This window comes from Pollicipes pollicipes, unplaced genomic scaffold (genome assembly GCF_011947565.3).
Source record: "Pollicipes pollicipes isolate AB1234 unplaced genomic scaffold, Ppol_2.1 Scaffold_7261;HRSCAF=8764_pilon_pilon_pilon, whole genome shotgun sequence".
Classification (NCBI taxonomy): Eukaryota; Metazoa; Arthropoda; class Thecostraca; order Pollicipedomorpha; family Pollicipedidae; genus Pollicipes; species Pollicipes pollicipes.
Genome location: NW_023597054.1, coordinates 42,887,865 through 42,899,525, shown reverse-complemented (window position 1 = coordinate 42,899,525; position 11,661 = coordinate 42,887,865). Strand labels below are relative to the sequence as shown.

At 62.8% G+C, this 11,661-nt stretch overlaps 2 protein-coding genes and 1 long non-coding RNA gene across 3 annotated transcripts; all 3 read right to left on the bottom strand.

The window, feature by feature from the left end:
- Positions 1-652: 652 nt before the first annotated feature.
- On the bottom strand, positions 653-4,040 carry LOC119112072 (DEP domain-containing protein 1A). Its single transcript, XM_037236057.1, has 5 exons — positions 3,969-4,040; positions 3,253-3,422; positions 2,293-2,472; positions 1,677-1,841; positions 653-1,336 (listed from the first exon to the last, which is right to left on the bottom strand). The coding sequence occupies exons 2-5, from the start codon at positions 3,313-3,315 to the stop codon at positions 1,187-1,189; spliced, it is 558 nt and encodes a 185-aa protein (XP_037091952.1). The 5' UTR covers positions 3,316-3,422; positions 3,969-4,040; the 3' UTR covers positions 653-1,186.
- A 908-nt stretch (positions 4,041-4,948) lies between these two features.
- Positions 4,949-8,576, bottom strand: LOC119111470 (DEP domain-containing protein 1A). The gene is made up of 5 exons (XM_037235287.1): positions 8,495-8,576; positions 7,835-8,013; positions 6,772-7,187; positions 5,790-5,966; positions 4,949-4,993 (listed from the first exon to the last, which is right to left on the bottom strand). The coding sequence occupies exons 1-5, from the start codon at positions 8,551-8,553 to the stop codon at positions 4,949-4,951; spliced, it is 876 nt and encodes a 291-aa protein (XP_037091182.1). The 5' UTR covers positions 8,554-8,576.
- Positions 8,577-9,422: 846 nt separating this feature from the next.
- Positions 9,423-11,556, bottom strand: LOC119111743 (uncharacterized). Its single transcript, XR_005095600.1, has 3 exons — positions 11,463-11,556; positions 9,884-9,953; positions 9,423-9,456 (listed from the first exon to the last, which is right to left on the bottom strand). It is a non-coding gene; the product is annotated as an uncharacterized LOC119111743 (long non-coding RNA).
- Positions 11,557-11,661: the final 105 nt, after the last annotated feature.

Below are 11,661 nucleotides of genomic sequence, written 5' to 3'. Positions count from 1 at the left end.
CTATCCAACAATGTATCGGCGCGCCCGGAATCAGTGGGCGTCGGGGCTTCCGACGGCTAGAGAACCGAAGGGACCAGGTGACGCAGGGCGAGGGTGCCGAGCCGGCAGCGGCCGGCGCACCCCTATGGACTCGGCGGCGTGGGTGGTACCGCCGCTGATGATCTAGTCGCCCGTCGCTAGTGAATACTCTACTCCGACATTGATATTGGGCGTGCACGCTGTTGTGCATCACTGTGTATGCGTTCTCAGCCAGGCTGCCGCACGAGGTGGGCCTGGTTAGTGGCCATGTTGAGGATCGACTCAGGACACCCATGAAATGACAAGCACCTGCTGTTTGATTGGGCTTTGAGTGCGGTGGGGACACAATCTAGTGCAATGTGCGACGCGGCTACAGCTCGTATCCAGGCATTATGTTTGCGCAGCGCCAGTGGCGGCTGTATTCAGAAGGCGTTTATCGCTTTGCGCAGTGTGATGGTTGTGCCACCTTGAATACACTGGTACCTGGGAAGAACGTCCTGATGCATATGTTGAGCGTTACAAGGGAACCGGGCACATCAAGTGCGTTCCTTCCGTCTGGCACCTAAGCACAGTCTATCCAAGGCAGTACCTGCAACGAGTTTGGTATCAACTATTTCGGAGCAAACAGACCACATGAAGAAGTGATTGTATTGTGGCTCACACTTGCAAACACCCGAAAATGTGCCAGTGCGTGCGGCTGTGATAAACGCAGACCGTGTATTATTGCTAGCAAGATTAAAACCGGCGTGCGATATGGACATGCAAGATCGCGCAGGCCCAAAACCCTGATGACGTTGGATATACACTATAGCAGCACATCGTAGTTGACTCGCAGGCCGAGAGGCCGGTCGCTGTGGCCGCTTTGATCGCCCCGGACAGCCGGGAGCTCAAAGCGGGCGCACAGCACGGCGGCGAGGTGCGCACATCACGGCGGCTAGTGACGCGCGGCACGCGGGCCGGCCGGCACGGCGACTTGTCCAAGCGCTCTGAGATTTCATTGTGCGCCACGCGGAAAACAAGCAGGAATTCGTCCGGATATCATGAGGATGGGCCGCCGCAGACGCTGTCAGCCGGGCATTCCCGGACCTGACGACGCGTCCAGACGCCTCGGCGAGCACGTGCCGCGCGTGACCGGACCACGACACACTTCCGGCGAGCCATGTCGGCCTCAGATGCGGAGCGACTTGGAGCGGACGAGCGAGCTGAGCGATGCGCCCGAGAAGAGGGAGCGCGTGCGGCGCGTGTCGCCGGCGGCCAGCAGCTGCCGGTCGGCCTCCAGCAGCCGGCGGCTGTAGATCTCCGGGTATGTGTCACGGAACTGCGGCAAACGGCGCGCGCGCGCGCGCTCGTCAGCCCGCGCGCCAGGACACAACACACGCCTGGCGGCACATGACCAGCGCGCGCCGGCCACAGGGCGGAGACACGTCTCACGACACTGGGGCGTATGTCACTGCACTGTGGCCCGCACCACATCAGCCAGTTCAGACTGCAGCCACTGCGAAGCGCAACCCCATGTCCCTGCATCCTTCTCACGGCTTACAGTTGCAACTCCGCTCGGCCAACCAGCGCACGAGGCGTGAACAGCGCCCGTTCCGAAAGGCGGGAACCTCCCCTCCCCCACCGGGTCGGCCGGCACGGCTGCCGTCTCTCCACCCCACCTGCTGGAGCTTCTTGCGCTTGTCCTTGCGCGACATGGCCGTGTCGGCGATGATGACGTCGAGCAGGGAGAGCAGCGAGTCGGAGGTGCGCGCCAGACGGTCGCGGCCGTACTGCTCGGCAGACATCAGCTGACAGTAGGTGATCGGGGTCTCCTCGTACTGCACCTGCATGCACGCACAGGTGACAGGCTGAGGCATGGCTGCGGCCGCCTGTCCATTTGCTGCCCGTCAGTCCATCCCTCAACTACTCTCGCTTCTGCAGCCTGTCAGTCCACCCCTCGCCTTCTCTCGCTGCTGCTGCTAGTCAGTCCATCCCTCACCTTCTCTCGCTGCTGCTGTCCGTCAGACCACCCCTCACCTTCTCTCGCTGCTGCTGCCTGTCAATCCACCCTTGCCTTCTCTCGCTGCTGCTGCCTGTCAGTCCACCACTCACATTCTCTCGCTGCTGTTGCCTATCAGTCCATCCCCCACCTTCTCTCGCTGCTGTTGCCTATCAGTCCATCCCCCACCTTATCTCGCTGCTGCTGCCTGTCAGTCTATCCCCCACCTTATCTCGCTGCTGCTGCCTGTCAGTCCACCTTCTCTCGCCGCTGCTGTCAGTCGGTCCATTCCTCACCTTCTCTCGCTGCTGCTGCTGGACGCGGTCGCGGACGGCGTCGCGGATCTGCACGGCCGGCGCCAAGATCTCCGAGTGGTGGTCGAGCAGGTAGCCGACGAGGCGGCGCGCCAGCACAGTATCGCACGCCTCCCGCTCCGCCGGCGGGCTCAGGATGCGACCGGCAAACGTGCTCACCATCTGACAGGGAGAGGCGGGCGGGACGTCAGGCCGCCCGCGGGGGCCAAGTCAGGCGCGGACACAGGTCAGGCAGCCGACCTCGGGCTCGACAGAGACAGATCAGACACGGCACCGGGCCGGGACAGTCTACTCCGAGCCTGATGGAGCCAGATGAGGCACGTAGCCCGACATGGGGTCAGGCCAGACATGGGTCGGGTCAGACACGGAGCCAGGTCAGGTACCCAGTCCGGCCTGGCCGGGTCGGGCCGCGCCAGGCAGACAGCCCGCTGCGACCATCATAATACGCCGGCTGGGGACGTAAGACAAGCCGCCCACTGTCAGACTCCGCGCCTGAACGGACGCTGGGTGTCGACGGCCGCTCGGTTCTGCTCCGGCCGCCACACCACCCGTGGCGGGAGCGTGTTCACCGCGGCAGCGGCGTCTGCCGCGCTGCCCCGACAAACCAGATCCGCATGGGACGGCCCTCCAGCCCCCCCCCCCCCCCCCCCCCTGTCGTCCCCACACGCTGCATTCTCGGGCCACGCCCATTAGCGAGGTGCGAAGAGGCGTGGAATCGGCGCCAGATCCGCGGTGATTGCGGACCGCAGGAGCGCTGCGGAACGTGACGTCTAGGTCCGCCTTCAGCACGAGTGAGCGTCGGGCGCACCAAACGCGCGTCTGCATCGCCAGCGAGCAATGTCGCTCCGACGCCAGCTGAGCCGTAGAGGCCGCCACACAGCGCTCAACCGGGGCGCCGCTCTGTCCAGGGCGGCGGCGCCGTCGGCGGGCCGCCCGACTCACCAGGTCCCGGCTGCCGGCCGGGTGGGACAGCTGCAGCCGCTGGTTGCCGGCCACCTTGTGCATGAACTGGAGCAGCAGCTGCAGCTGGCGGCGGCAGGTGGGTGGCAGCAGCGTCAGCAGCAGCTGCAGGCCCTCGCGGGCCAGCTTGTGTCCCTCGGCCGTCACCAGATCTGCGGCGGAGCAGAGGCGGCCGGCCCGTCAGCTGAGAGCGACGCGGACGCGCCGGCTTCTCAGCCGGGACGCACGCGTCGGTTCGCCTTCGGCAGGTCACTGTTAGTGCGGTATACACATAGCGGGCCAAGTACTCAGCCATCGTCGCAGTCCACACATTATGTGGTCGGTGCAAATTCAAACAAAACAAACAGCCTCACTCGACGATCGGCGTCCAGACCAGGCGAAGCGTGCAAGCGCTAGCAGTAGCAGTGCGTGTCAAGCGAAGCCGGGCCGGGTGCAGCAGCGCAACACCCACCCTCACACCGCCCGCGGCGCATGCCAGAGGCGCAGGCCACATGCCATCGGCCGGCCCAGAGAAGCGCGCGGCTCGCGGCGGGCGGAGTCAGACACAGACAGACGGGCAGACAGACAGACAGATAGACAGGCAGACAGACAGACGCACAGACGGACGGAGAGAGATAGATAGAGGTGCCGTGCGAGCCGGTTACCGTGTGAGCCGTGACCGAGGTGCCGGTGCTGCCGCCGCGGGCGACTGCGCTTACTTGGCGTGGCGCGGAACCGACCCTGGTAGGTGGCGCGCGCCGGCTTGGGCGGCGGCGCCGGCTGCTCGGCGGCCGCCGGCTCGCCGCCCAGCAGGTGGCTGAGGTCGCGCAGGTTCTCGTAGTCGCGGCCCACCACTGCCGACACGCTCGGTCCGTCACTAAGCAGCGCACATCGCTATGGGCTACTGCACATGTGGGGAGGAGGCTACTACGCAGAGGTACGTACGCCAAGCGTCTGTGTTGAGTTGTGGACAACGACGAGAATCAAGGCTGAAATGGCCAGCTGAAGAGCTGCCTGTACCAGCTGACGGTAACAGGCCACGCACATGCACGAGCCGATACGCTACTACGGAGCACTCGTAGCACAAATGGCCTGTGCGGGGGGCACGTTGGTCATACCGATACCAAGCCATGCAAGAGCGATACGCAAACAGAACATACGCGTTGGCGGCTATTGTGAGTGGAAGGCGTGCCTCTGGGGAGAGAGGTGACGCAGTATGGATAGCCTGACGAAGCTACCGGAGTGGCGAAAGTGGGACAAACATGGGACGTAATGATAACTACTTTTGACACCATCGCTTTGCACCGAGCATAATCTCCAACGTGGCATGCGGAATTTTGATAATTTTAGTTTCGCCTTCCACGCCACTCAAACACTACGACTCATCGTTCAGCAGTGTAAAATCACAAACATGATCGTGTTTACGGATATATGCGTTTATAAAGAATACTCGTACCGGCCTTCCTTCATTTTCTATCCACGACCCAAATGTACCAACACTGTCATGCTGTATGAAACATAAAAGGGCACGACGCCGGAAAAAAACTACTGTCTGTAGGTATACGTAGAATGATGGGTGCACTGCCAGCAAGAGGAGGCGTGCCCCTGTGAACTGTATGAGTGTGCACCTGTGAAGTGAAGCCTGTATGCGAGAGGAGGCGGTATGCCTGTGGGAGGGCGGGTGGCCTGCCCGTGGGAGTCAGCTCGCCGCGCGCTCACCCGAGTGACGCTGACGGGCCGCCTGCTGCAGCGGCGACACGGCTGGCTGGCTGACGCGGCTGGGGTCGGCCACGCTCCGGCGCTGCCAGACGCGCAGCGCCGCCGGGCCGCGCCAGGCGGCCGCCGCTCGGCGCGCCGGCAGCGGCGGCGCCTGCGCCCGCTCCACCTGCTCCACGGCCACGCCCAGCAGCCGGGCCGCCTTCAGCGCGATCGGCTGGCCGGCGAACGGTCGCTAGCGACGCGTCCGAGTCGATCGACTGTGAGCGCGAGCGGGTGGCCGCCGGTAGCGCGCCCTCGTCGCTGGCGTGACTCAGGCCGGACGAGAAGGCGGCGTAGTCGGCGGCGGCAGGCGCCGGCTGCTCCTGCTCCTCGCGGCGGCGGCGCTGCTCCTTCTTGTCGCGGCGGCGCTCCTTGAGCCGCTTGACGGAGCGCGAGAGCGAGTCGTCGCGCAGCTGGTGACGGCGGATGGAGCCGGCCGGCCGGCCGCGGCCGTCCACGCTGTCCGTCGAGCCGGCGGTGGCCTGAGAAAGGCGCGAGCCGGGCCGGGAGGCCGGCAGGTGAAGCGCCTCGACCGAACGCTGCGGGATGAGGCGCGTCACCGGGCCGGCCGCGCCGAACACCGTCTCCAGGCAGGTGTCGGCCGGCCGGCCGTGCTCGGACGCCACGCTCGAGCCCACGGCCGAGTCGGACGGCGAGCCAGTCGCCGGCGGCAGCGCGCCCGAGCCGCCGCTGGCGTCGGCCGGCCGCAGCCGCGCCGCCGGCGTGTCCAGCTCGCTGGCGGACGCCAGCGAGAGGCAGCTGGCGCGCGGCCCGCCGCCCGCCGCCAGCCCGGGGGAGAACACCGGCGAGTAGAAACTCGACGTGGCAGACGAGGAGAGCGCCTCGGCCGGCGGCAGGCTCGACGCCGAGTACCGGCAGTCGCGCGGCTCGGGGCAAGACGCGTCCAATGGTCGGCCGCCAGACTGCGTGCTGGACACGGACATGTTGTGACGTCGGCGCTGCGCACGGGACGCGGCGGTCTGGTCCAGGCCGGACTGCAGGCTCGGCGGCAGGTACCCGCTCGTCTGCGCGTCCCGTGGCGACGGGACAGCGCTGGAGTGGAGACTGGACGCCGAGGACAGCCGGCGCCGCGAGGAGTCGATGCTTGACGCCGACACCTGGTGGCCATCCGACAGTGGGCTCGAAGTAGACGGCGCGCGGTCGAAGGGCTGAGCTCGCGACGCGTACACGGACTGGTATCCCCGCCGGCAGCACGGTGGGAGTGGACGGATTGTAGCCACCGGTCTGCGGACTGCATCCCGTCGGCGGCGCACAGCCGACGCTGGGACGGTTCGCCGCCGGTACGTATCTCCCGGGCTGAAGGCTGGACGTCGACACGTACCTGGCCGGCTGCAGGCTGGAGGTGGAGGGGAAGAAGCCAGCGCTGTGAAGACTGCTTGTGGACGGCCCGTGACCCACGGGGTGAATACTGGACATGGACGGAATATACGCTGACGGGTGCACGCTGGGGGCGGAGGGGCCGGCCGCGGCGCCCGCCCGGCTCGCCCCGAACTGACCGTAGCCGGTCGGCCGCAGCGCTGGCGCCGACTGCCGCAGTCCCGGCGGCCCGCCGGCGGCCGCCGCCTCCACCGGCGGCCGGAACACCGCCTGGCAGAAGCGGTCGGCCGCCCCGGTCGGCTCCGCCGCTGCCTGCGCGTCGTTCTCCTTGCCGTCAGCGATGGCGCGCAGGAAGCTGGCGGCGCGCGCGCGGCGCGGCGGCGGCTCGTCGTCCTCGGCCGGGTCGTCGCCGGCCGCGCCGCCCACCCCCAGCCGCATGAGGCGTGAGCGCAGCTGGGCTACGCTCTGGCGCGCCGGCGTGACGGGCGCCGGCGGCGCAAACAGCGAGTCCTCCTTGAAATCGCGGTAACCGCCGTCGCCGCGACGCAGCGCCGTCAATGGCGTGAGGACAGGCTGGCGCGGCGTGGAGGCCTCCGCCGTCGGCGACATGAGCAGCAGCAGGTTCTCCACGGAGCCGGGCGCGCGCGCTGTCGGCTGCCGCTGTCGCAGGCGTCGGTCCGCGTCCTCGGCGCGCAGGAAGGCGGCGACCAGCGGATCGTACAGGTCGTACGGCACCAGCGGGAACGGCAGCGCGGCGAAGTAGTCGCGGATGACGCAGAACACGTCCAGCTGGAAGTCGGCGTAGTCGCTCTCCGGCAAGTCGGCCAGCTGGTACTGCGGCCCTGGTGGACGCACGGACCGACTTCAGACCGACGGGCGGGCATCGCACGACCCGGGCGGTGCGTGCCGACCCCTGAGGGTCTCAGGGGACTGCCAGGAGGCTCGGCCCACGCGTCACCGCAGACTGCACGCCGGACACGTTCAGTCCCGCGCAGCATATCCTGAACAGTCGGAACGTCGGCATCATCTACTTCGTCGCACCAAAAAGGCCGTAAATTTATCAACAACGGTCAGGTAAACGCGGCAAACGCGTAGGGGATAACACTTTACTAACTATATATAACTAGGGTAGGGGATAACACTTTACGCAGGGAATAGCACACGAACTAATTTGTCTCTCACTCAAGGAATGCCTGTTGCGTCAATCGCTAAATCTATCAATACGAACGGTCCAGTTCGCGGAGGTACCTGCTCCAAACTTGCTCGAGGAATACATGACGCGATTAGCGTTGCAATGACAGGCAATATCTCTCCGTCTCTCTTGTTGTGTAGCTTTTACACTGCCTTTTCCCCAGTGGCCACACACAGCTTGGAAGCTTGCCCAGTCCTCCGCTCCCACACTCCACTCCGGCGGCGCACTGCCTCCTCGGCGCATGCCGCCACGGCTCCCAGCGCGGCACGCCGGCCGTCCAGCGCACACGGTACTCACAGTTGGCGAGTGACTTCATGGCGAGCAGGAGCCAGCGGGGCAGCGCCGGCTGTCCGGGCTGCAGGGGCTGCACCAGGCCGCGCTGCGTCACGCGGACCGTGTTGTGTCGGATCCAGGCGGGCACCACGCAGCTGACTGGCACGATGTCGATGACGGGCGCCTCGAGCAGCGTCTCCAGACTGCAAGCGGCCGGCGGCCGGCGGTCAGCGGCGCTGGCCGGCCCGGCGGCGCCCGCCGCAGCGCAAGCTCGCTCGCCACATGCCCACCCTGCGAAGCGGCGCCCGACCCCGGCAGGCTGGAAGGACGCCAACGAAGCCATGGCAGCAGTTGTCTGTTAAAGTAGCCTTGTCCCGCACTGCTCGCCAGCCGGTTTGTGGCACTGCAGCTGGTACCGGCGAGGGCGACTCCCAGATGTTCAGAGAGCGGCACCCTGACACCGCTCTCCCGGTCATGCCCCTCACCCTCCGTCAGGGCGCTTACCTTGCCTCGCACCAGCGTCCGGCCGCTCACCCGGCCCGGGTGTGTCGGCCGCTGGTCTGCGTCGTCGGACCGCCCGTCATGCCCGGGACCCCGTGGCTGACGTATGCGGCGCACCCCTCGCCACGTCCTCGTCTCATGCCGGGCCCTGACCTCGCCCTGGGCCTGAGTCGGGCCACTCACCGTGCTAGCAGTGTGCGGCTCCAGACGGCGTCGACCTCAGCGGCGTTAAGTGCCCGCATCACGGGTCGACACTCGGGGAGCGGCGGCTGCTGCTGCTGCTGCTGCTGCTGCTGCGCCTGCTGCTGTGGCGGCGGCCGCTGCTGCTGCTGCTGCTGCTCCTGCAGCGGCGGCGGCTGCCGGCTGGCGGGCCGCCGGCGCAGCTCCGGGCTGCCTCCTCCTCCGCCGGCGGCGCCGGCCATGGCCGCCGGCTCGGTGGCGTTGCCGTTGATCAGGGTCAGCGCCGAACGGCCGGGCGTGCCGTGCGCGCTTAGTCTGCCGGCAGTCGCGCACCATCAGCTGACAATCGCACTCAGCTGACGGCGACCGCGCGCCATCAGCTGACAACCGCACTCAGCTGACGGCGGCCGCACGCCATCAGCTGACAGCGGCGCTCGCACGAACGGCCCGGTGACCAGGACAGGCGCGCTTGAGGTGCCGCAGCATCAATGCACAATTGCTGACTTGCAGAAAGAGTCGGCTTTGAAACAGAAATTATGAAGACGCCGAAGTAAAGGAGAGCAGAGTAAGGACACGGTGGTGCTGGGGGGGGGGGGGGGGGGGGGGGAGAGATGGAGGAGGAAGGGCGGTACGTTCCAGTCCCAGGCAGGCCGCCACAGCCAGTGCGACGCGTCCCGTTCGCCGCTCGCCACCCACCTGTAGAGCCGGTTGTCGTCGCGGAACTCGGCCGGGCCGCCGCGGCGGCCGCGCACCTCCACCACGATGCCGGCCTGCACGAACTTGGCGAGCAGGCGGACCGTCTGCTGGCGGCTGACGTCGGCCGAGAAGAGCGCGTGGCCGCTGAGAAAGCGCTGCAGCCAGGTGACGGCGGCCGCCGCCGTGAAGCAGCGCTCGTAGCAGCGCAGCTGGCGCCAGTGGCGCTGCTGCTGCATGCCCTCGCGGAAGCCGCGCACCGCCTCCCGCCACTGCCGGTAGGGGGAGCCGCTGTCACCGCCGTTAGGGGGCGCTGCTGTCAGCGATATGTCAGGGGGCGCCGCTGTCACCGCTATACCGGGGGGACTCCGCTGTCACCGCTATACCAAAGGGCGTCACTGTCACCGCTATACCAGGGGACGACGCTGTCACCATTATACCACGGGACGCCGTTATCACCGCTGTTTGGGGCCGCCCCTGTCACCACTATGCCAGGGGCGCCGCTGTCACCGATATGCTGGGTCACCTCACTTCAATTGCCAGCTGTAAATTACAACAATGATGCGTATGAGCTGAGTGCCCCTTTAGTCCATCGACAGAATGTGAGGCACCGGCTCAACAACTGCCAGAATGTTGAAGGATGACATGAGGGGGCAAGGAATATTCTCAACAATGAAAAGACAGACAACCTTCACTCACCAACATCGTTGCTTTGTATGGTCCATCCGCTTCTTTGCTTTCCAGCTGATCTGTATCCATTTTGAGTTGCCTGAAACAAGAGGCATCTCTTCTAAGCAGGTCCTACTAATGCAAACCAAGCTTGACAGCAGTGCCATAACCATTTGTGCCTAGCCCAGTCCTGTCACTTGAAGAAAAAATGTGTAAAACTGTTTTTGCAGCAGATGCATCATCAGCACAAAAATGGTACTACTGGCATCATATCCTAGCATAAATATAACATCAATGGCATCATGTTTTTCACCTTGACCAGCCACACAGTGTGAACAAATGGAAACCATATGCATTGATTTTTTAATGAATCAGAAACTGTAATAGTCAGAAAAATCATCCATGATTAACAGCCATACCTTTTCAGAAGCAGCAAGTAACTGGCATGCATGAGTAAAGAACAACAGGTGTTATCTGTATGCACACTATCTATAAAGACAAAAATGCACATGTGGCATGTGGCATTTTGTTACACACCCCATTTTTGTAGGCTACATTTACATGGAAAATGTCATCTTTTGATGTGATGACTACCCTTTGCACATACAAAATCTTGACAGCTTGATCATGCCTCTTTGTCACCTGACAGTATTTCACTAATGCACAGCATGTCTGTGCAGCTCAGTCTACTGGAGGCGTCATTTTTAGGTTGATGAAAATTATTCCAGTGCCTCAAATGGTGACACTCATGGCCGGGATTGCTTGGGCAGAGATTGGGGTGAACTCCACTGCTATCAGATGTCACATTTGGTCAGCCATGAAAATTGCACAAACTGCAGGCAGACTCTCACCAATCAGAGGACTGCTGGTCAGATTTGTCAATCACTAGAATTCATTCACCACACCTTCCAATGCGGGCTTGACAGCCACTGGGAAATAGACATACAATACAGGCATAGTGGCCTTTAAAATTTTTACCAATCATAGGGAGGTAGATAACATGATTGCCTCTCAAGTGGAGTATATGAATGTCCTTTCCCTGCATCACATACTGTCTGCAAGAGGTGTCTAGAAGCCCAGTTTTGCCATCATTCAGCCATCCAAAGCCAAGAAGGCCCAAGTGACATCAGGTAAAATAGCACTTAAGCCTTTTTGCCTTTTGGTAGATGTGCTGACATCAATGGTTTTGGAAGCTGGGCATGTGCATAAGAAATGGCCTATCAAAGATCAATGCCACAAGCACTGCTCCTAGCCCTTGCCCTCATTGTTTGCAGATTAGTTAAGCCTGAATGAGGGGCTGATGAGAACAATGATCTGACAAAACAGCCATTGTGTGTGAAGGTTAACTATCAGCTTGGAAATATTTCAATTTCACAATTTAGCATGTTCTCCATCACAACACGACAATTTTCTCAGACTCTCTAACACTCATTTTTTAATAAAATGTTGGATGAATTAATGAGCCCGCCACATGTATACAGGGCTTTGATCGTATGTATGCGCCATGTTTGCCATAAAACATTAAAACTTCCCCACATGCTAAATGATGAGGACAACTGGAGCAAAGACATATCTTGTGAAAAGACAGTGACAAAGATGCTGTACTCACCTATTTAGTAGGGTTGAGCAGGCAAGTGCAAATGAAAAGTTCCTGTTACTTCATGACCGTCATTTTCAAACCTGCGCGAATTAGCCGTCAACACGGGATCCGGGCAACCTTGAATGCTGATTGGAGGAAACCGTTCCGGCTCGTCACGTGCTCCTGTACAGATGTCACGTGGTACAGAACAAACTCAATATTTGACGCA

Bases quoted from the DNA above. Each gene is read 5' to 3' on its own strand.
- LOC119112072 (XM_037236057.1), bottom strand. From the start codon at position 3,315: ATGCACAAGGTGGCCGGCAACCAGCGGCTGCAGCTGTCCCACCCGGCC. The intron at 2,473-3,252 runs GTGAGTCGGGCG...TCTCCCTGTCAG, and splicing joins CGGCCGGCAGCCGGGACCTG to ATGGTGAGCACGTTTGCCGG. The intron at 1,842-2,292 runs GTGAGGAATGGA...GCGTGCATGCAG, and splicing joins AGCAGCAGCAGCGAGAGAAG to GTGCAGTACGAGGAGACCCC.
- LOC119111470 (XM_037235287.1), bottom strand. From the start codon at position 8,553: ATGCGGGCACTTAACGCCGCTGAGGTCGACGCCGTCTGGAGCCGCACA. The intron at 8,014-8,494 runs GTGAGTGGCCCG...GGCCGCTTGCAG, and splicing joins AGCCGCACACTGCTAGCACG to TCTGGAGACGCTGCTCGAGG. The intron at 5,967-6,771 runs GTGGGCGGCGCG...TCCCGTGCGCAG, and splicing joins CACGCCTCATGCGGCTGGGG to CGCCGACGTCACAACATGTC.